Source organism: Aulonocara sp. 'chitande type north' Nkhata Bay, linkage group LG1 (assembly GCF_057382095.1).
Source record: "Aulonocara sp. 'chitande type north' Nkhata Bay isolate Kocher_YH1m ecotype deep benthic linkage group LG1, A_spYH_male_GT1.1, whole genome shotgun sequence".
Classification (NCBI taxonomy): domain Eukaryota; kingdom Metazoa; phylum Chordata; class Actinopteri; order Cichliformes; family Cichlidae; genus Aulonocara; species Aulonocara sp. 'chitande type north' Nkhata Bay.
The window spans coordinates 21,536,519-21,560,885 of record NC_141344.1 but is presented as its reverse complement, the minus strand read 5'-3'; the positions used below and the strand labels follow the sequence as shown (position 1 = coordinate 21,560,885).

Genomic DNA, 24,367 nt, shown 5'->3' with positions numbered 1-24,367 from the left:
GGGTGAAAATTACCAAGAAGTCTTATTTTGATACATCATACTCGTGCTCTATAGCATATTCTATATCGATAACTGAGAGACATCTGCAAGCTATTCAGTTGCATGTGTCCATATGTTCACTAGTCTCTTCTACTGTAACGTCATAGATTTGAAATGAATTTAGATGAAATTAGTGTGTGACTGTTTTACATCCTCTTTTATTCACATCTTCGTCTAATCGAATACATTTACAAATGCATTTCACAACCATAAGCTCTAAAGCATGTTCACAACCAGTAACGAGAGGATGAATTGCAGTTGTATGTTGCGCTACCTCCCCTGGAAGTGAATGTATAGTTGCCAAAACTCCGTGTAATAGCCACCGAAATTCTTCGGATCATTGATCGATAGTTGAACAAAGTTCAGCCAAAGTCACACTGATTTTCTGACCAATCTTAGCCTTAGAGGCGGGGGATAGAAACGTGAAAGAAGATACATGTGCGCTTCGGTTGCTCAGAGACGAAGCCGAAGTCAGCAGAGTTGATCTGTTAGGGGAAAAAAGTTTGTTTGGTTTAAAAAAAAAAAAAAGATGATTTCAATAAAATCGCCCTGCGCGCAGGCTCTGCTCGGTGTGGGCTGTTTGGCTTTCGCCCTCCTCGCGTTCATGCTGGTTCGCCAGCTCGTCAAGCAGAGAAGACCTCCTGGTTTTCCTCCCGGTCCATCTCCCATCCCTGTGATAGGCAACATTTTTTCTTTAGCCACCGAGCCGCACGTCTTTCTCAAGAAGCAGAGTGAAGTTCATGGACAGGTAATGCCCTTACGCGCACTTTATGAATCTAACGCTTTTACTAGTTTGCAGCGTGTACACCCACACCCACACACCAAGAGAACAAAAGAGACTCGCCTTAATGGCCTGGGAACAGCTGGAAAGCGTACAAGTCAGGGCCTCCCCCAAAACACACACACACATATGTATGTATATAAATATATATAGCGCTATTTCTACCGACCTTATATGACTCTCTTGGAAAGGTGAATAAAACTCATAATGGCAACCTGGTAGTTTGTACGTCAGTTTATTTCAGAACACAAACCATGTCACAAAGCTCAGATCATCTCAAACTGGTTTCTTGGACATGACAGTGCGTTCAGTGTACTCGCGCCCCATACTTAACAGCCACCAGATCTCAATTCAATAGAGCTCCTTTGGTGGAACAAGAGATTGACATTAGGAATGTGCAAACAAAAAATCAGAAGCAACTGTGTGATGCTATCATGTTATTGGCAAGGTTTACCAAAAAAGTGCCCACTGAGTGTGTGTATTATAAAACCGTTTGTCTCTCTATTGAATACCAGGGAACTCCTTCTCTAGTTCAGACAGCCACTTTGGAAAGAACAGACCAGCAAAGACTTGCAAATGCAAATACATTTGTCTAAAAAATAGTACATTCCTCTAACAGAGGCTTTAATGTGGATAGAAATGTGTGTGAAGATCTAAATGACTGCAGTGACTGCTAATAATGGAATTCACACCTTTCAGATTTTCAGCCTTGACCTGGGAGGCATCTTGACTGTGGTGTTAAATGGATACGACTGTGTCAGAGAGTGCCTTTACCATCAGGGTGAGGTGTTTGCTGATCGGCCATCACTACCTTTGTTCAAGAAAATGACCAAAATGGGCGGTAAGATGCTTTGATATAACAGTGAATGCCGTTTTTTGCAATCTAAAAAAATGTTATTTTGATTCAAAATGATTAAATTCTGTTTTTCTCTTCCAATGTCCAAAGGGCTTCTTAATTGCAAATATGGCAAAGGCTGGAACGAACACCGCAAACTGGCATGCAGCTCTTTTCGTTACTTCGGCAGCGGCCAGAAACTCTTTGAGAAGAAGATCTCGGAGGAGTGCATGTTTTTTGTTGATGCCATCGATGAACACAAGGGAAAGCCCTTCAACCCCAAACATCTTGTGACCAACGCAGTGTCCAACATCACCAATCTGATCATTTTTGGCCAGCGTTTTACCTACGATGATCGCAACTTCCAGCACATGATTGAGATATTCAGTGAGAATGTGGAACTAGCAGTGAGTGGCTGGGCCCTCCTCTATAATGCCTTCCCTTACATTGAGTATGTGCCCTTTGGGAAACACCAGAAGCTCTTCCGCAATGCTGCTGAGGTTTACAACTTTCTACAGGAGGTTATAAACGGTTTCTCACAGGGCAGAGTGCCCCATGCACCACGCCATTATGTTGATGCCTACTTGGATGAGTTGGAGCAGAATGCAGGCATTCAGGGGTCTTCCTTTTCTTATGAGAATCTCATCTATTCAGTGGGTGAGCTCATTATTGCTGGTACAGAGACTACAACTAACACTCTGCGCTGGGCCATGCTCTACATGGCTCTGTATCCCAACATACAAGGTCAGTTGTAGTAGAAACCCCCAAAAATGTTTTTACTTCTAATTATTTAGTCTGAGTTTGCTCTAAATTTAATGGTTATATAATCTCACCTAATAATCTGTGTTTTTACCTACAAAGAGAGGGTGCACAAGGAGATCGACAGCGTGCTGTCCAATGGGAGGGCGCCCACTTTGGAGGACAAACAGAGGATGCCATACATAGAGGCTGTGCTGCATGAGATTCTACGCTTCTGCAATATTGTACCACTTGGGATTTTCCGTGCCACGTCCCAAGATGCAAAAGTCAATGGGTACACAATCCCCAAAGGGACCATGGTGATCACAAACCTCTACTCGGTGCACTTCGATGAGAAGTACTGGAACGATCCTGGTGTTTTCTCACCGGAGAGGTTTCTGGACAGCAGCGGCAATTTTGTGAGGCGCGAGGCTTTCCTTCCATTCTCCTTGGGTAAGGCTTCGTTTCTCAAAACCAGCATTAGCTATGATTGGTTAAACCAAATTATTCCTCAAAGACTTTCCTGTTTATTTGCAGACTTGAGATAATTAGCCAGATGCAGTGTGTGTGTGTGTGTGTGTGTGAAAAACTAACAGTTTTTTGTTTTTTTTTCAGGGAGGCGTGGGTGCCTGGGTGAACAGCTGGCTAGAATGGAGATGTTCCTCTTTTTCACAACTTTGTTGCAGAGGTTTCATCTTCAGTTCCCTCCAGGAACTGTCCCAACTGTCACTCCCAAGCTGGGCATGACCTTACAGCCCAAAACTTACTACATCTGTGCGATCCGCAGGCAGCAGAAAGTTCCCTGCTCTTGATACACTCCTTTTTACAAGTAGTCAGGTGAACATTTTCAATGGCTTGTTTAGCCATTATGTGTTACACTACTTTGCACAACAATGCAATTGCGTGATAACTTAATCACTCTGAAGTTTCAATGCATTGCATTTTTCCAAAGCATCATTTATGGCAAATACGGCTGTACATCTGATTATTTAATCCACTTTATCTAATTACTATTGCTTCTCTTTTTTTAAAATGAGCAATATGCATGTTTGCACAATGCTCTTTTTGGAAACAACTGGTGAGGCAGCAAGTGATGAAAGAACATCCTGGGAACATGAGTGTCATATTGATTCAGTTCTCTGAGCTCAGAGACTGAAATATCTGTGAACCCTGGGACAGTAGCAATGAGTAGCTTATATGCCAGTCAATGACTTACAGTATGTGCACCTGTGGCGGTTCAGGATAGCACTGGGTCAGACAGAAGACACCAGCAATTTATGTGGGTCACACAAAATGGGATGAACAGACTTTCCAAGAACGTTCGTAACACTGTGTGCTGAAGATAGACGTGGGCCAAGATTCACATCATGTTGACTGACACTGACCCCTTCTCCAGGCATAACGGTCTGTGGAAAATCTTTCTCTTAGAAAGCAAATGCAACCCTGTTTTTTTCTAGAAACTGACGTTGCAACTAGGGGTGGGTTCTTATAATCGATTCATCGATTAAAATCGATTCTGGCTTGGATAACGTAAAATCGATTCATTAAAATCCTGAATCGATTTTTTAATATAAATTTATTTTGCCCAAAATGCCAGAATCTCAGGTGAAATGGTGCTTCTCAGTATGTACTGAATTTAAGTGGAATGTTAACATTTGTTTGTACTTTATTTGTTTTGTAATGCTGGTGTTTTTGAAGGAGCTTTATGCACATTAATAAAGTATTTTCTAAAAAATTAAAAGACCCAACATTATTCATTTCAAATCTATAAATCATGTTCATGAGAGTGAAAAAGGAACCTGAACATAAACATGGTGCCAAGTGTAAAAAATCTGCCTAATCACACACGCACAGCTACTTGCTGCAACTACCCCTTGTGACAAGGGAGCAGTTAAATTCAGTTCAATTTTATTTATGTAGCAAAAAATCACAACAGTCCCCTCGAGTCACTCTAAATTGTAGGAAAAGACCCTAAAAAAATAGAGAGAAAACCTGCAAAATCAGACGACCCCCACCATGAATATATAAGCAAGCACTTGGTGACAGTGGGAAGGAAAAACTCCCTTTTAACAGGAATAAACCTCCAAGAGCTGAAACCAGCTCCTTTAAAAATGTTTTTCTACCTATAATTCTACTCATAGGTAGAAAAACTAAACAGGCACAGTATGCCCCCTTTGTTAAAGGTGTAGAGATTGAAACCATGGAGACAATCCACTCATGAGTCAAATGATTATAAATCAAACTACTAAGATCAAACCAATACATTGAGAGACGCTCACATTTTGTGTACTGATCTTGTGTGGAATTGAAGTGACCTGATCCTTCGTAAATCAAGCATAGTTTGTACATGTACTGTTCCATAAGAGGAAGTGAATACACAGTTGGTATATCTAATGTCTTTAAGGTTATTCTCCTGTTTTTATGGGGTGGCATGGACAAAAAATAAAAAAGAAAATAAAAAAAAAGAAAAGAAAGGCGTATATATTTTGGGCTCACACAGACAAACACAGACACCAATAAAAATCAATGAGAACTGCTGATACTTGAGGGATGGTGTTTTATGACAGCTATAAATAACAACAAAAATCTGTTGCCTCCACAGTGTAGATAAGGGTGAATGGTTACATTAGACAAACGTACGTATATTGATGCTACATAAGGGTAACAACCATTCATTGATGTATTTATGGCACAATCATCAGAGGACACTGTGGTTTGAAGGACTGCACAGCGAGAAGCCAACAAACTTTTACAACTTAATGAGCTGGAATACGTCAGATCAGGGGCTACCGATGCTTTATAGTCCAGCACGGGTCCATGTGAAAAAAAGAAGAAAATAAAATTATGACACGTTTGTCATATTGTTTATGGCTCTGAGTCCACCCGCTATTCTTAACACTGTCACTGCCACTTTGATCCCAGTGGAGTATTTGACACGAGCTGCTTCTCTTTTCACAAATGGTACCGGAGCAATTTTTTTGTGTGTGTGCGCGTTTTGCCAATCAGCTCATCACGGCACACAAATGAATCCATGTAGGTAACGTTTGGCACTAGCTGGGTCAGGTGATAAAGACAGGGACAGAGAGAGACGATGAAGAATATAAGAGTGGTTATGATACAGAACAGACAGACGCTGAAGTTGGAAAAATGAAAAAAGCTAAATCAAAACACCAAGCCCCACAGTTCCACACCTGGAAATAGAAGTAGATAAAAACTTTGGAAACACAAAGGTAATTACAGGATCGCAATGTACAATATGTCAGCTGTGTGTAGAAAACAGATGCATTCATTTGATTATTTTAAAAATATATCTTTATATGCACATACTCTTTTGTACAGCGGCTAAACACTTGTTTGGTATTAAAATGTGCACATCTGTATCTATTTTGTGTCTTTAAATATTACTATCTCAGTTTGCACTGCTTACTTAACATTTTCTCCAAACAATATGATTCAATAAGGTGAGAAAGGAGCTAGGTGACAGTTCTAACTTCCCTTTGATATAATGTCTTATTCTAGTGGAATGCCAAGAGTTCTTTAACCTTCCTCATGGTAGGTTAGAATATATATTTATATGTATATATATAGAAACAAAACCAAAGTGACATGAAACTTTGGATCCCTTCTTTGCAAACTGGCCAAGTCATAAGTGTGAACAAAAGAGAAAAGTTTGTCTATCTAAGGTCTGCATTTAGATACTGTTCTGTTAAAATGAGAGTTTGAATTTTAAATCATTTTAAAATTCAATTAAAAAAAAACCTAAAAAAACCCAAACACACTGTTATAGCATGTGTGCATGATGTGCTGCTGCTACAGAAGACACATTTGCAGTCTGCTGACAACCAAGAAAGGCCTTTCTCCAGTGAGATTGTAAAAAGGTTACGCAAACAGTGTATGGATGGCCAAGAGACGGCGCATACCGCATGTCCCTCTGTCACAGAGGATTTCTCGAGGATTGCTTGAATTTGTTTGTAGTCGAGTTGTTCATTGAGAGATTACAAACTACTTCAGTCACCCAGATTTTTAATCTTCTTACGTTTGAAAGTGTATTTCATATTAATGACATAAACTCTTGCAAAATAATTATTCAACTTTGCGTGAATCCTGAGTAACCTTTAAAAAAATACTTAGAATCAAAAAAAAAGGAAAATGAAGAATCCATTCATTGAATCGGCACTCCTGATCTGAATGCGACATGTTAAACACCAACCAGACGACATTTCACTGATTAGAAATCAACTGTTGCTAACAGGACAAACAAACATACATACAAATTACATAATAAAATAATTAAAAATGCGATCTCTTTCTCCCTGCTCATTCTCTCCGTCACATTCCGGACAAAAATGTTCACACATTCAAACGAAACAAAGGACAGAGAGAGAGAAAAAAAACAAAACAAAATCCAAGAAGACAGGTGGTACGCATGAGTAAAAGCATCAAAAATGATGCATATATAATGCTATTAATCAGTCAACATTTCAATACTGTCTCTGTGACTGAGTCTGATACAGTGTTTCGTGTCACCAGCAAGGAGAGAACTACACAAGCCTAGGCTCTGGGCCAATATGGACTTAGTAAAGGTTCAGACAGGCACATTTGCTATATATATGTATATATATATATATATATATATTTACATATATATAATTCAAAAATATACCTGACATTGAAGCTGAAACAGTTTCAGTCTCTTGTCTTTCCTTTGGTAAAGGGTATCTACCACTTCATGATGTCATTTGCTTCAGTATGTTTCCTCTACCTTTCCTTTTGAAATACACAGAAACTGTTTTTGTACCTAAGGGAGGTGGTAAGTGTTAAGCGCTTTGCATTCAAGGCAGCATCACAGCCAAGTTACCATGGAGGACAAGTTCATCCTGGACGTCAGTCCACGCTCTTCTTTTTCTGCACCTTCTGCCTCCTCAGTCCTGGTGCGTTTCTCTGGGTGCACTTGACTCTCCATGGGGTGAAAGTGCATAGGAGTTGGGCCCCCACCGTTGCAGTAAGGATCCGCTCACAGTAGTAAGGCCTTTTTGTTTCTCCAAAAACCACGTGACTGCTTAAGCATTTGAGTGTCAGCACAGTGAATCTTTCAATATGTTTGTGTGGGCGTGTGTAAGAGAGAGGGAACGTGTGTTTTATGTGCATTTGTCAAATGTTAAAGTCGGTGAAAGGCAGGTGGTTGAGGGCCTCGTGCCCTTGTACTGCCTCTCCTTTTCTTGTCCACGCGTCTGCTCCTCTTGCTGCTACTGACGCTCCTCCCCTTCTTCCTCCTCTTGGATGACCTGGATGTCATCTGACGGAGAGGTGGGCAAACTGTCTGGCTGCTGCTGTTTGGCAAGCTCTTTGCTCTTATCCTCCTCATCGATGACCTTCTTCCACACCTTGTGGTTCTCTGTCAGGTGCTGCATGATGCTGCAGAACAACCTGCGCCGTTTTTTCCTCCTTCCTACAACAACACCAAAAATAAAAAAATAAATGTGTTTAGGGAATTCCACACTGGTGTAACTGTAACGTAAACATAAATGATTCTTTATTTTCTCAACACATCAACCGACTCCCCGTCTGACCAGGGTGGGAAATAGTCAGAGTTTGGTGCCCTGATCATAGACTGTAATTAAAGGATGGACGCACAGTGACATCACTCATTAGTTTGTAAAGTCCCATTTATAAGCCTTGATTATTTATTTTTAAAATTTCACCAGACATCACAGGTGGAGGTGGATCCAACTAAGAAACAAGAAACACTGGCCACTCTTATGATTTTTTAAAATCACAACAAACAAATTACATAAATAAAAACAATGTTTGATCAACTAATTATAAAATTATGTACTAAATAAACATCAACATGCCGTATGACTTGAAACCTGGGACTGAGACTGTAAAAGTTTCACAAGTGCTATAAATTACATTTTACTTTCATACAGATGGTCTTTAAGAGAGTCGGCCCCTGCTGGCTATCAGGACGAATGAGATATTTTGCATTGCTTTAACTTTTCAGACCTGCAGGCTTTGTTGATATATATACAGTGTATGAAACTGACTGTGCAACCAGGAATAGAAATAAATGCAACAATCAATGTCAACTAGGAACATTTCTGAAAAAATTTTGAGTGTGCAATTAGATAATAATTATTAGATAATAATTACTGATATAATAATTATATAATTACGGTTTGAGTTAGTAGCAGCCAATACTGTTAACAGCTTAACAGCTTAGAACAGAAAGACAGACAAAGTGGAAGTGCTGGTATAGTTTGGTGTAGGTATAAACTCCAAGTACAGCAAAAGTTTTAGCACTGGTTAGCGTAAAGGGACGGTTTAGGTTGGTAAAGACGTTGAAAATAAAGAAAAAAATCATTGCCTTATCATACAAGGACTGTCAGCCTAACAAAACGCATTGGCAGCAAGAGGAATCTTCTAGTGCAAAACACTGAGCAGACCGAGGAAGTTGGAAGCAGTTAAATTTGACCAAAACAAACAAAATCGCTCTCAACTGTAACAACTATCATGGAAGCATGTAATTTTCTGTCTGTATATATAACAAAGTGACAACGGAGACTGAATGAGTTGATTGTTCTTCAATGTGGAGGGGGTTTTTTTGGACACAGTTCTATGCGAATTTCAGGAAAACTATCAAACAAATCGGTACCAGGAGTTATAGCGTGCTATTCTCGACACAGTCACTTTGATATAACTTTTACTGAGGTTTTCTCAAAGCTGCACAAGGAGTACAAAATAGTACAAAAGTGCTAAATACTTTAGACTGTTACACTAAATTAACCAATTAGCTTAAAAACAGGGAGAGGTAAATATCAAAATGTCAGACGAGTCAATGTCATGCCGTTAACAGTCACATGACCACAAAACCCAAAATACTAAGAATACCTGTCTCATAACGACACCTGAAGTGGCTTTATTTAAAATTTGTGGGTACCACATCTTACTTGGTGCCAGCTCTTCTTCTAGCTCATCTTCCTCATCTTCATCTTCGTCTGTTTCGATGTCCACCTGGCCCTCTTCGTCATCATCATCCGACCCCTCTTCAGTGATCCAGTGGCCAGGAAGTAAGCCAGCAGCATCGTAGGAGTTACAAAGCGGTCCTACAATGTGTGTGATGAAGGACTCCTGCAGCTTGGCCAACTGAGGGGAGGAGCGGTCCATGAAGGGGCTGATGGGTAATCCCAACCTGGATTCTTCATCTCCCTGCAGATTAAAACCGCAGATTACAGACATTTAGAGATGAGATTTGATATTTGATACAAACTATATCACAATCAGAGGAACAGAAAGCGTTGCGCAGCTCTGACTTTTTTCCTCGTATGACCATGCGCACACAAAAGCAGATTTGACACAAATTTGAAAGGTTTTTTGAGTGTTGATATTTCTTGATATTTCTTCTTTCCTGGTTTCAGGATCAGTTTTACAAGAGGGTGCATTCTCATTTTACAAAAAAGTTCAAATCTTCTAGAAGGAAATGCTTAAAGTTTAATACAGAGATAAAAATCTATGATCTATGATAACTAAAAACTCTCTGCAGCATTAGCACGCAGTCTGTACCTGTTCGTAGAACTCATTGACGATTCCTTCTGTCCATTTGAGGTGCAAGTCACGGACTTTGGCTGGTCCATTGATATCTGCCAACTTTATGCACACTTGGCACACCAGCAGTCTATCGTTCTCGTTGGTCCAATCAATTCCTGGACTGTTCACATCGTTCACCTGTTTACAAAGATGGATGCCTTAGTACAACTTGTATCGTAGACTCATTATGCCATGTATTGCTCAACTGATTTTTTTTTAACTTAACAACCTCTCAATGCTTAAATCAATGTTTTGCAGAAAATTATACTTTTTGTAAGCTGTCTGTTCAAAATAATTCATCTCAGACCTTGGAATTGAATTCAGCCAGGAAATCAAAGTGCTTCTTGAGGTCTGTGGCCAGTATAGCCTCGATGACGAGGAAACGAAAACGCTTGAATTCCATGTGATCCAGGTTGACGAGGAAGTTGAACTCAGGTTGGGAAAGGTAGAGGCTCCAGGCAGATGCTGCATGGTGGTTCTCCAGCACTGAGCGGTCATTGTACAGCACAGCCTACAGCGCCCAGGAGGACAAAAGCACAAGGTGTCAAAGTGGCACACTAAAATGATTCCTAAAAAGTTCTAAAAGGTTAATAATAGGGTTGCTCGTGTTGTGCGTATGAGCTGCATAACTTGTATTGTGTATAAAATCGCAAAGGTATTGATTTTTAAATCCCGGGTGATCGTTCTTGAGTTATAGTGTTCACTGTTTAATAACAAAGTCCTTAGATCTCAAGGTCAAAGGTCATTGTTATTCAAACTAATCCAGACTCTTAGTAGATTCACCTATTGCATCAAACTGTCGACAAACTGTCAAGTCAGGTGATGGAGAAGTGATCATTTTGCCTTGTTCTGCAGCCACAGTACTTGTGCACTTGGCAGTCAATGAATCGTCCATAAAGTCGTCCGTATAACAAAGTATTGTAGAGGCAAATGTGAGGCCATCATTCTCAAGCAGCTAAAACCTGGCCTAAACCGGATCATGCAGCAGGACAATGTTACGAGCAAGAAAAAGAAAAGAATCAAGGCGTTTAATGGAGCAGTCAACGTCTAGAATCAACCTGACTGAAATGCAGTGGCAGGACCTTTGAGAGAGCTGTGCATAAATGAATGCAAACCTCAATGAACTGACACAATGCTGCAAAGAAGAGACAAAATTCAATGATTCAGAGGTGGTTCTATCAGCTACTGAATCGTGGGGTCACCTTAGGTTTTCACATTCTGGTTCTGCATTTTAGCCTAGTGTCTGTTAAGTAAATAATGAGACAGTGTAATATGTCATTTTCATCTTAGATCAATCTTAGTATGTAAAACTTTTACTGTGACAAGCAAAGGCGCAAACACAGCTGAAAACATCTACTGGTTGAAAGGTATCAAATGATAACAAATGTTAAAACATTTGATACCACAAAATACTTAAGATCCTTTCAACAGACATAGTGGTCGTCAACATCGTTAGCAATCAATAGGTCCAAGGTTCTTTTCTCCTTTTCTTTTAACTCACTTTCCTAGCACGAAACCCAGACAGAGTGAGCGCTATCGCTGGACATGTCGTCAAAATACAATATTTAAACTGGGGCAAGTGGTTAACTGTTTCATCGCTCATTTACATAACTCACCACCAATGAGGGAGCATTAACTGGCCATGTGGTGACAAGCTAATCTTGCACATGATCTTCATTTGTAGAGATAACTAAGGAAGTCTCAGGAAATCAAATAACACCTCAGCGTAAAATAGCCTGTCAGACAAGCACAAGTGTGGCTCGTGTGTCACGCAGCGGTGATGTAAAGAAAAGTTAAAGATTAACTGAAAAACCGGACACTAACTACATAAAGACAAACCACAAAAAATACCACGTGAGGCAATCTGATACCGAGGTGCATGCAAGTTAAAATTTAACATTATGCTTACATTGCTGCATTAGCTGTAATGCTATCTCTAGTGTAGGAACCTAATGTATCTGATGTTACTATATTGCTAGTAATGTTAATATAATAAATCATACATCTTATGTCCAGTGGCAGTAAGTATTCCTTGGGGTGGAATCGGAGGAATGTAAAAGTAAAGCCACACAATATCCGTCGGGTGACACTTCAGGGAAGCCCAATCAATGCTGCACAGACAGCCATGTGAGTTTCTGTATGTACACGAGGCTTGTCTCAGGCCAAGTGTTGATATTTGCTCTTGGGCTGTTGGTCTTCAGGGAAAACAGGTTCCAGCGCCTTTCAGGCAATGACCATCAACAGCCAGTGAGTAATTCACCCTGCAGACTTTGACATAAATGTATTTTGTACTTTGTTTTATGGAAGATACTGTTAATTTCCACAGGAAGCCTAGAGGACTATATAGACTGGCCACCAACTCTGAGTGTGAGACACCATATCTAACACTGCTGTACTAGCAAACAAAGCGCAGGACAAATACTAAGTGATTTATCCGCCTAAATAGGGGTGTAAGCTGAGTAAGTATAACTAATAACAACATTTTGTATACTCTGTCTTCACCACTCCATTTTTAGCAATCCATGAAAATGGCACTTTGCCTTAACCCATATTTTGAATTCATATTGTTATCCTCTGTTTCTGTTATGTCTGCAACCCTCTGAAGTACAAGCAGAAACTGTACGCTACCTGAGGTGCATTAGTGGCTACTAGAAAGGCATTTGTGCGACCAGGGTGGTCATAGTCGTGCATTGCAGCTGCTACATAAAGGGCCATGAGCTCCAGGGCAGGGATGTTCCAGGACAGGCAGCCATAGCTGTCATCTGAAATTGAGGAGCTCTTGGACGAGGCGTAGGATATCCTGCCTGGAGAGATTCCACTGTCTGAATCTGGAACATAACAAACAAGACTGATGAGTCTCAGCAATAAAAAAAATCAGACAGATTACACTTTTAGCTCTTTTGTAATTAAGCAAAACTAAACTGGAGCTAATGTAAAGGTCTCCATACACCTACATGCACACACACACACACACACACACACACACACACACACACACACACACACACACACACACACACACACACACACACACACACACACACACACACAGCGTTCTATGCCAGCGTATTCGCTGTTTTAGATTTCATTTCCCAGATCACTTCCATTTTCTCACTCCCCCTCTCCTTATCAAATGACAGCTGCTCTGGCAGCAGTGGGTGCACGTCAGTGGATAAGCCTCAGATAATTTCTAATAGAGCTTAAATATCATCTGCAGAAACGAGCCTGGGAATCTCTGCCATTTGAGCCAAACCATCTGCTTTCTTTAAACCAACCCGTGAGGAAGAAACTCTTAAAAGCATCAAGCAGCAGTAACAGTGCGGGCACTTCCAAAGCATGCACACTTTAGCTAAGTTAACACAACAAGGCTAATTATGTTTAGTTGGCTGTATTTTTTTTTACCAGAACAGAAAAAAATGAAACTTAGAAGACCAAAGTGTTTCTGCATGTTAATGACATTTGAAATTTTTTTACAGTGTGAGGGAATCACTGGGAGTCAATGTTGTGCGACCATGTGTTTGGACTGCAAACAGCATTGTCTAGAGCAGCTTTCGCACATGCACTACGGCCCTGAACTTTTCAAGACACGGAGTGAATGTAAATGAATGTAAATGTTCAATTCAGGCAGATCAATCGCTGACTTTACTCCGAGACCTATTAGTACAAAGGTCGGATAATATCCGACTGAGCGCAAATCCAGGCCCTGTGTCCTGTCACCTGCACACTCTACCCCGGTGCCTCCCTCTGTCTAAACCAAATGGCAGTATTTCCAGTGGAGGAAACTGGTATGCATGAGAAAAGTGATTTATAAGATTATAATGTAATAGTACAAACTGTTGTTTACCTGTGTCACTCCCAGTCACATGCTCACTGTGGATCTGCTGGAACCCAGGGATTGGTCGAGTGGTCAGGTACCAAACAGCGTGCAGCACATCAGTAGCATGTACCCGATTATGATCTGTGTGTTTTTAACCATAACAGTTTAACTTAAAAATTATTGTGCTTGATTATTGCAAAAATAAACATAACCATGTATAAGATTTTTTTTTAAGTCTTAAACACTGCACAGCGCAACACTCACAAGGAATGTCTCTGTATCCATTTTCCAGAGCACAGAAGTATGTCATGAACTCCCTCACAGGGATCTTGAAGATCTCAAAGAGACACATATCCTGGAAAAGGGTGTATGTCACCTGGGGAAAGAAAAGGCAACTTTACTAAAACACCCATCCGAAAACAGGAAAGCCAGCGACATCACATCAGTTTAGTGCTACAGTAAAACAAAGTAGATTCCACAAGTAATAAAGTCCACAGTTGGCTCAAACTGAATCATACTCATAATCATAATCAGTCATAACTTAGGGAGGAGGTACCGGAGCATCCAGGCTCCACTAGACTGCTGAAAATGTATGAAGCTGTGCCTCTGGGGCACCTCTGCTAATTCTGGTAATCAAAGTTTACGAAAAAACTGGACATATTCACTTCAGACTAAAAGGTTTAAAGTCTATCCAACAGGGAAAACAATGGTCATTATATGCTACTAGCAGAACTGCTTATCAGATATGTACATATTGGGTTTGGAGTTGTTACTAACATAGCTTAGGATCCTTCCGGTCTTCCCTCCTGTTTTGTCCACCAGGTCAAAAATCTGGAAGTTCCAGGTGTTCATCCTCTCCATGAGGGTCTCGTGTTCCTCAAGCATAGGATCTAGCATAAACTCCTGTTCATCCTGATGACACAAGATCATTAGGCTCACTATAGACAAACAAACAACAAAACAATGCAGTATTTTCCTTCTGATTCTGCAGCTAGCCTGCTGACAGTTTGATCAGAGATTTGCAAATATTTTGTTTGCTGGTCACCGCTAATGTACCCTTCTGCTGATAGCAGGACCTCGCATGGCGTATTAAAACGGTGCTAAACACCTTGCTTCGTATCTCCGATAAACTCCCAGGAAGTTGTCATTGAAGGCTTTTTACAGCTTCTTTGGGCATTGCATGGTCTGACCTTGGGAGGAATTTGCTGAGATATCTGATCCTCGAAAGCCTGAGCAATAAGACCAGTTTTTTGGTCTGACTGCTCCAGACCAAAAAACTCCCCAAACGTCTCACACTTGTTGATGATCAGTTCTTCAAGTGCATTTGATTAGCAGTATCTGGCTGCTAATCACCCTCTTAACTTCTACGGGAACAGTGCACTTATGTTTTTTTCACAGGTTGTTCTCCGGTCGATAATCACACTGTGAGTAAAAGCCCTCTGATTAAGCTCACCTCTGATTTCTGAGTCTGCTGGTCTGTGCTCGTGCTCTTCTCCTTCTCCTCCTCTGTCAGCCTCTGGTTCCCCCCATCGTCTGGGCACCCATCTTCAGACACATCCATCTCCGAACTCTCCTCCCTGATCAGAGGTTCTCCTATGAACTCTGGTCCTTCCCCTGCTATGTATAAAAACACAATGTAAAACCACCCAGTAATGCATCACATGCAGAGAAAAACATTAGCACCTTACGCAGCTTATAGAAGTTTTATATTTTCAACCCTAAGACTCGAAACTGTGCCATTGTTCCATAACATCTAACTATATGTACCTGAGCGTCTCCGCTGAGCCTCAGTGGTGTACGGTTGATGGGATTCCCCTGTATCACTGTTGCCCTTGAGCATCTGACGACCACAGCTAATAATCACAGACATAACCAAATGCAATCCATCATATATCTTAACAGCAATCGCTGATAGACTGGATAAAAGATGACAGTGTGGCGTGTCTCTTCAGTTCTGCAGGTCTCACCTGGTGCAGAGAGGTAAGGCGGAGCTACGGAAATCAGGGGAGTTTACTGTGTAGCCCAAGGGTTTATGCAGGTTCAGATTTACACTAGGCTTCGTCAAGAAGTCAGCCGTGTCTGGGAACTCCACAGGCAATCGAGGAACAAGGGATGATGAAGAACCTGTGCCTACAGTGGGAGGACTGTGGCTTGGAGAGGTGACGGGGCTCAGGCTCGGTGATGTGCCTAGAGAGAATAAAGGGAGTGCAGGAAAAGACAAAAACAGAGTCAAACATGAGTAATAAACAGACGTGCAGTGAGTCCGAGGAGCTTTATATTTAAGTCTCACCTGCTCTCCTGGGCCCCGCATGGTATGTGAGGGTGACAGAGGAAGATCTCTGCTTGGGAATGGTGAGCAGGTTTGCATTAGGCCCATTGGACAAACCTGAGCTGCAGGACAAAAACACATATATTAAACACGGGATTTATCAAGAAAATATAAAAAGGGTTTCTTTTTATCAGATGTTATGCATTATCCAGACAAAGAACAACAGTTCAAGGCTACTCTGGCAAGCCAATCACGTTACACTACAGAAACAAAGACAAAAAAAGGTGCCAACATAGCCAATCCTCTCCTGCCATCCAGTGGAGACACACGGTAACAGGCACTGCACCCCACCGTCACTATGGTAATTCAAACCAATTTTGAAATGAATTTATTTAAAGCTTCTAAACCCATTTTTAACACTGAAGTGTTATGCTATAATTAATAAGTCCATTTCTTGATTGTGCATCAAAGAATAGATTTGCTAGTCCTTGGTTCATCGAGGTAGCCTTAGTTAAAGAAGTGACAACTGTACTAAAAGTACAGTGATTTATTTACATTTGGGTAAAACTATCACTGCACTTACTTTTCATGATAACTTTCATTATGACTTTCTGGCAATAAAAGGAACACGTTAGATCCTGCAAGAAAAGCAATTTTATCTGCTCCAAAACAGGAGAGATTCAAGTAAGAGATAAATAACGTGCGCTAGCAGCTCTACAGATACTCTTGTGTTTCTGCGAGGTGGTAAGGTAGACGGTTGAGTTTGTGATGAGTACCTGATCAAGTTGAGGTCAGGGTGGGGTCTCTTGCCGTTGTTACGTTCCCACCGTAAAGAGGCGCAGTCAAGAGAAGGGAGTGTGGAGGATGCAGATGAGGTGGAGCTACGCCTTGGCTGAGGGGTGGGGAGGCTGTTTCTGCTGTTCAAACCCTGATTGGTGAAGAAAGATCCAGTGATAAATATATGTTTTATACAGTAACATTAACATCATAAGTTAACTTGGCTGACTATTTGAAACTAGTAATCAGTTTTATGGCTTCAGAACTATTTCCCATCACAAACCAGTGCTGGTTAAAACTATTAATAACTGATAAGGGACTAGTTTTGTGCAGTAGTAACACTTGTTCCCACCTTAATAGGTTTCCTATCACTCCTCTCTACAGAGTCCTCCACCTCATCGCAGGAGTAGAAACCTGGAAAGGGGGTAAAAGGGTTGACCCTGGGGCGGCATGAGCCTGAAAACGTCCCCATGAGGCTGGAGATGCTGCGCAGAACTGAGATAGTGTGTGGAGGCAGCGACGAGTCCATGAGCAGGTCTGACACCAGATTCCTGGCCTCGTTGATGACTGAAAGGTCCACACCGTTGCCGCTCACTGCACCCTGTTGTAAATGCACATTCACTGCACAGGTTAGGGAGCAGAGCTGCAAAGGCAGACATAAAATGACAGTTAAAAGTTTATGGTTTGTGGTGTCTAGTAGACTCCTGCTGGAGTGTGAGTACTGGTTTATGGCAGATAGGTGGCCAGGAATAGTATGAGGTTTATAATCGCGTTCTTTATTTCTTCACGCTCTCTTTTATAAATTCCACTTTCCCATAAATTACACATAAACTGTGCAAAAACATGAAGAAGGCATTTTAAATGATTCTGAATCCGGTCCTTGACGATTTTGGTTTCCACTGACTGTTATGTCTTTGTGTAAATTGCACAATGTACATCAACTTTATATACAGTCACGTGATAGATAAAGATAACGTTTTCACAGGACTCTATTCATCACTGTAAAAAACTAACAACCCATGACTCAGCCACTCGTAGGTCTACTTTTAACAGCAATAACTTGAAGTTATCGTTTTCTTTATGACTTTATCCATCTCTTACATCATTGTTTTTTTTACCCACTTCCTTTACAGCATTGCTTCAGTTCAATGAATTTTGGGCATTTGTGCACCCACAGCTCCTTCAAAGTCACACCGTTTCAACCAGGTTGATTTTGGACACCTTGATGCTTGTCTCTTCAGCCATTCTGCTGCTGCTCTGTTTGGGATTATTGTTCTGCTGTTTGGCCTATTTTAGGCTGAGCTTTAGCTCTCAGTTAAATGGTCTCACATTCACTGATAATTCATTGTCAACCCAATAACTGCAAGGTGCCATAATAATGTGGCTGCTAAATCATCAACCCTCCACCACCATGCTTGACAGTTGCTTGTGTAGTGTTTGTGTTGATGTGTTTGTGTTTGGTTTTCCCCAGATGTGGTGAAATGTATTACAGCCAAACATCTCTACCTCGGTCTCATCTGTGGTTTGTTCGGATGCAGTTTTGCAAACCTAAGCAATTTTCTTCTTAGAGAGAAGATGCTTTGTTCTTGCAACCCTTCCAACGAAGCCGTACTTGTTCAGTCTTTTTGAACTTTAGCATTTAACATGCTAACTGTGGCCTGTTAAGTCTGAGATGTAGCTACTGGGTTTTTTGCAGTTTCTTCAAGCATTTCACGCTCTGACCTTGGGTTGAATTTCCTGGGATGTCCACTCCTGGAAATCTTGTGGCATTTTGTAACACACACTTGAATGCTCCAGACTAGAAACTAACTTCTTCTAGAAACTTCTGCGTTTCTGGTGCCGCTCACACTTGCGTTTACATTTAATCAAGTACATTTGATAAGCAGCACCTGACTGCTACTTACCCTCTTAGTTCCTATGGATGGACTAAGGGTGTACTTAGTTTTTCACAGAACTGCAGATCTGATGTGTAATTTAAGTGTTCCCTAATTGTTTCTAAACACTATGTATTGTTTCCAACTTCTTCTTCCACATGATTTCTATTTTCTTGTCTCCTTATCCCTCTTCTCTTCCTCTAGCCTTTTGCACAGCAAGATAATAAAAATAGTGTACGTGGATGAAAACACACTGTCTAGACCAGAAATTTGGATTATTGAAGTGACATGCTATTGTCTAAAGTGAAATCCCCAAAATTGTGAGCGCAATCTGTTACAGGGTTTTATCCCTTCTTTTTTTTAGAGCAGATTTCATATGAAATGCTGTTGTTTGTGAGACACAAGAGCAAAACCTGACGAAAAGGTTGCTGTAGGAACAAAATGCGTGTTTTAACTTAACGCACTAAACCTGAATTACTCTCTGTGGGTGGACTACAGACTGACTATCTAAAAGAAACTATATAGGCAGTGTGTTTCCTGAATTACCCACAACCTTAAACCCTCATAAACATGCGAGCTAAACAAAGCACAGCACTGACCTGATACTGTGGTTTGTACCAGTGTTTCAGATCCCAGTCCCATAAGATCATCTGAAAAGAAGAAACAAAGGAAACGTCAGTCAAATGTCATCTTTGTATGTTGTGTGTTTATTTATAAAAGAGAATATGAAATGTATCTACACAGATGGAGCTCGGGCTCTGACCTATGCTCCACTTTGAGCACAATGCTTTATGACCTTATAGAGCAGGCGCCGGTGGGCCACAAACAGACAGCTTCTGCTCGTCTGTTCTTCATGTTATCTAAACATTAAACACAACAGTGTAGTCGCAGATTACATTAGGGATTCCCCGTGCCACAAAATACAAATTTTACTACAGGTATGCTAATGCAGTCTGCCTGAGTGACGGCAGACAGAGGCCTCTCACTGAAAGCAAAAGCAGAAAAGCAAACCACGAAAACCACCAAGGTGCGTCTACAATAGAGCTATGAGATCTTATCAAGCCTCAACTACGTCAATTAGAAGCGCTATCTGTTGGTAACTACAAAGGAGCTCTCACATATTACAGAGCTGCACAGTCAAAGTGCTGTGCAAGTTGTTTAACAGTATGTTTCAGAAATAGCCTAAAGCTTTATGACAGCATATACAAATGTAGCAATTTGTAAGTATTTGAATTTAGTTATCCTCTTGCACATTTTCTGTTTTCCTAACATTTCAGCCATGCACTTTATAAAATATATGCATATGCATTTCTGGGTAGCATAACAAATCACAACGTGAAGCTTACGAACTGGATAAATGTGTGCCAAAAAGTGAACTTTCATGTGTAAAAATCCAGACATTAAACATTTCTTTTGCAGCACCAGCATGCAGTCTCACCCCGCTCCACAAGAGGGAGAACCGCAGGGGAGTATGCCTCACACAGAAGCAGCACAAGTCTCATCTGATCATGTAAACACGCATGCAGCCATGATACCATCAGACATAATTAGGTCACAATCAGCAAAATCAAAAGCAAATTTTTATCATTCTGAAATATTACTGTTACACGGGACTGAGCAGAGGAACACTGAAAAGCAAAAAGTTTGCGTTTTGGCACTTAAATGCCAAAACTAGCTATTTTACACTATATTTTTTACCAGCTGCAGCATCATTTGTTGATTATGTCCATACAGTAATCTATTACTAAGCTTGATAAATAGATCAGTAGATCCATGCCATCTCCTCTAATCACTGACTGTTTCACTGATCAAAGTGGGATGATGGGTGTTTGTCATCAGCATCTGTACAGTGCTGCCAAACATTTAATATGGCAAATAAGCCCTGCCATGGCAACCCGACATAGAGGCCAGCAAACAATGCTCCATACACCATGGCAACGAGATGGCGGGAGACAGCCTGAGGACAGAGTTGTTGGCCTTCTGCTTGTTTACAGAGAGAAATAGAAGGGCCGAAACAGAGAGGGAGATGGGTAAAAGCTGAAGGAGCGGATGCCATTAAAGCCGGGATGGAGAGTAAAGGGCTGAGACCTACAGAGAGAGAGACAAAAAAAAAAACAAAACATGTGTACAAAAGCTGCCAAAACCTCACAGTTACACTAGTCTCTTCACTTCTCTCCTTCTCCTCTGCCTTACCTGAGCGCATAACGCACAAGAGCACGGGCTCCTCCGTGATTCTCGCTAAGCTCAGAAACAGGAATAGCTGGATGAATCACTGCTAGCGCCACAACCGGTAAAGCTTGTGTCAAGAGGCACGTGCTCCTTGTGCACGTGACGCGATAAAAATCTTTCAATGAGCACGAGATATTGTCTCCAGCGACGTCATGAAATCATAGCATGGGGAAAGAAGCACAATTCAGCACACGTAGACACCTTTACGCAAGCAGCCGCACAGGCACAGCAAAACACAAGTGAAATGCCATTCACCTCTTTCACCATCGTGCAAGCATTGCAGCTATACTCGTCAAAAGTATTGTGCAGCATGGATATAACACGTACATGTTTATCCTTATGAAACAGTAATACACCGATAATAAACATAGTTAATATAGGTAATATGCAACTTTCCCTTCTAATTTTAAGTACATTTTGATACAACTTATACTTAAACGTGCTATGACAGTTTTTCACATTGTGGTAGAGTTTTGTTTTGTTTTTACTCAAACTAATTAAAAACTAGATTTGAATCAAACTAAACTAAACATGCTTGCAGCTTAATTTGACTTTTTCTGACATGATGCCGATTATGTCAGACCACCTGCTTATCTGATTAATTTAATTAATCAACACATTTTTTACGTAGGAGCAGTGACACATTAACAACTGAACATATCGCCTATATGAGGATTATTTTATCTCCAGGACGGAAATTATCAGACGCACGCATTTTTAACAGTCAACTACGGGCAATGCAGGACATATGACGTCCACTTGCTCGCTGTGAATTATCCGGATAATCTTGCATTGTTCTCACATGGAGTTTGTACTAGGGAGCTGCCAACTGACGTCTCCAGAGTTTTTGAGCTTCTCTGCATGTTTGAAGATGGCTAGAAAGCGAGCTGTACAGATAAGAACACACATCAAAACACACTGGCAAATACTGATAAACATGGCATAACATGAAATGTGAAAATAACTCCTCTCACAGGTCATAAATATTTCCTAACAGGAGTCAATAAAACTGTGCGGGCCATTAGGCCTCCGGCTGGTTACACCTGTGTGTCATATTAGCTGGGCTGTGTGGCGCGAGAGGTGCTAGAACTGATAAAAACATGCTAATAAGAGTGCGTGGGGAGGGCAGAGAAACGGTATCAATGGCAGCCAGACAGGAAGGGCATTTGCATGTAGAGGAGCGGGGCACTGCTGACGTCAGTGTGCAGCGACACACACAGCGTCAGCAGCCCTCTGCACATGCACTTGCTGATAATGAGGGCTAAGCTCTGGCTGTCAAGACCTGCAGAGGGGGACAAGATGATACAGCCTGATTGTTTTTAAGACTATATTCAGGAAAAAAGTGCAATAGGGGTGGGGGGTGGAGGCACATCCTGAACTGACAGAAGTGTGCCTGTAGCTTAGTGTAAGAGCTCAGGCAGGCTAAGGAAGAAGCAGACTGGGATTAAAAATTGTCTCTGAACTTCTGACCTTGACAGACTTGCTACAAGGCTTTATCCTACATTCAACCGCAGATAAACTGGAAACCTGTGTGATAAAATATTTTGCTTTACTAAAATTCTTCAAATTTAGCATGCATTACATCACAAGGACGGATTTTCTAATTGCACTTTGTAAAAACTCAGCTGGACAGCCCACAGGGCCAAAGACTTTTGCTGGTCTCAACAGCAGCCCCATAGATCAGCAAGTCCAATGGGAAAAATCAGGGGCCTCCAGATGGCCAGGCCGCCTATGGCTGTCACCAGTGTTGTCAGGGCGACCTGGCAAGGCCATGGAAAATTCTTTGACTGTGGAAAGGAGCTCGTTCAAAATGTCATTCCTCTCTTTCACACTCATCTACTACTTCACTGGACCTGGAATTGTTCAGCGCGTGCCTTGCGCAAGCAAACATCTGCAAGTGTCCTTTGGAGTATTTTTAAATACTATAAAACTGGTTTCTTGGTATTTGTATATATCAGACAAACTGTATTCTACTACAAAGAATACAAGTAGAGTTGCTGCATCCACATATCTTAGACTCATATTTTATATGCAGAAAAGACTTTAAAAGAATTAAATTGGTAAACAGACGTCACCAATTCAGTGTCTGACCAAAGATGAAATATGGTCAAAATTCAGGGCAGGGATAGCTCAGTAGGTAGAGTGGTGGCCCCATGATCGGAAGGTCGGGGGTTCGACTCCACTGAACGGCTACCCTGAGGTACCCCTGAGCAAGGTACCGTCCCTACACACTGCTCCCCGGGCGCTGCACTGGCGGCTGCCCACTGCTTCACTGGGTGAATGGGTTAAATGCAGAGGAACTATTTCCCTATGGGGACTAACACGCACACTTTACAATTCCCTCTTGTGTTCCTGAGCTGCAGCTTTAAATAATGGCGAGTGTGTTTTTGCAGCAGATTGCTATGAAGGCAAGTGAATTTGACCCTTGACCTTGTGCATATCAAATGTCATCACTTCTTGAGCTATGGCTTTTGTTAATTCACAGCGACCTTGATCTTTGACCAACTGATTCCAATCAGACTGAACTTGAATCCAAGTAAACCTCTGTGCAAAATTTGAAAAATGCTCTCTAGACATTTGAGAGAAACACACAGAAGACAGCAGCTGTTAATTCAATGTCTCACTTCACCTCACCATCATTATCTCTATGCATTTTCCACAATAAAAACATCTAACATCTACTATCGTCTGATCCTCAAGAGTGTACTTGCACTTTTTTATCTGGAGTTTAACAAACTACACCACAAGAAAGCATTTGAATACAATATTCTAAAATGCAAAAAGAAATTGAAAGTGGGTTTTTTTTTAAATTTCTCTATCAGGTTTCCCCTTGATATGGCAAAATTTAAATTGGCAGACTTTCAAAGAGAGATTTCTGATTTCCTCCGTATCATCTGACGTATCATGTGATGTGTTCATAGAGCATCTTTGAAAACAACACTCCTGTTAGCTAAGAACAGGAAACTGAGGCAAGAGTTTGCATGGCCTTGTCGAAATTGGACAAGAGAAGATTGGGGGGAGGAAACATTGCCTGGTCTGATGAGTCTCGATTTCTGCTGATAACATCGTGAGGGCATGGATCCATCCTACCATCTATCTGTGGTGTAATGGTGTGGATATTTTCTTGGCACACTTGGCTCAGTACCACTTGAGTACCATTTAAAAACCAGAGCCTACATGAGTACGATTGCTGACCATTGTCTATCCTTTTATGTCCACAATCTACCCATCTTCTGATGGTTACTTCCAGCAGGATAATCAGCCGTATCATAAAGCTCATCAGCCTGGTTTCTTGAACATTTAACAATGAGTTCACTGTGGCCGCCACAGTCACCAGATCTCAATCCAATACAGCATACAGGATGTGGTGAAACTGGAGAGTCCCATCAAGGATGTGCAACCAACAAATCTGCAACAACTG

The 24,367-nt window shown here is 41.2% G+C and overlaps 2 protein-coding genes across 3 annotated transcripts in view; one reads left to right on the top strand and one right to left on the bottom strand.

Annotated features, from left to right (window-relative positions):
• The first annotated feature begins 408 nt into the window (after nt 1-408).
• Nucleotides 409-4,098, top strand: cyp2r1 (cytochrome P450, family 2, subfamily R, polypeptide 1). Its single transcript, XM_086288093.1, has 5 exons — nt 409-787; nt 1,520-1,661; nt 1,767-2,399; nt 2,517-2,846; nt 3,009-4,098. Exons 1-5 carry the CDS (start codon nt 569-571, stop codon nt 3,203-3,205), a joined length of 1,521 nt encoding a protein of 506 aa, XP_086144219.1. The 5' UTR covers nt 409-568; the 3' UTR covers nt 3,206-4,098.
• Nucleotides 4,099-4,933: 835 nt separating this feature from the next.
• The window catches only part of pde3b (phosphodiesterase 3B), a 47,805-nt gene continuing 28,371 nt past the window's right edge, over nt 4,934-24,367 (bottom strand). Inside the window, exons 2-16 of one of the 2 annotated variants that reach the window (XM_086288081.1) lie at nt 19,317-19,367; nt 17,196-17,444; nt 16,843-16,994; nt 16,088-16,188; nt 15,765-15,984; nt 15,565-15,650; nt 15,251-15,411; nt 14,575-14,709; nt 14,062-14,173; nt 13,825-13,938; nt 12,609-12,808; nt 10,288-10,491; nt 9,957-10,118; nt 9,344-9,602; nt 4,934-7,842 (exon numbers count right to left, since the gene is read on the bottom strand). In XM_086288081.1, the coding sequence (XP_086144207.1) occupies nt 7,640-7,842; nt 9,344-9,602; nt 9,957-10,118; nt 10,288-10,491; nt 12,609-12,808; nt 13,825-13,938; nt 14,062-14,173; nt 14,575-14,709; nt 15,251-15,411; nt 15,565-15,650; nt 15,765-15,984; nt 16,088-16,188; nt 16,843-16,994; nt 17,196-17,444; nt 19,317-19,367 (2,409 nt within the window). In that variant the 3' untranslated portion in view covers nt 4,934-7,639. Of the gene's footprint in view, nt 7,843-9,343; nt 9,603-9,956; nt 10,119-10,287; nt 10,492-12,608; nt 12,809-13,824; nt 13,939-14,061; nt 14,174-14,574; nt 14,710-15,250; nt 15,415-15,564; nt 15,651-15,764; nt 15,985-16,087; nt 16,189-16,842; nt 16,995-17,195; nt 17,445-19,316; nt 19,368-24,367 lie in introns of both variants that reach the window. The other variant, XM_086288072.1, reaches the window with a different exon arrangement.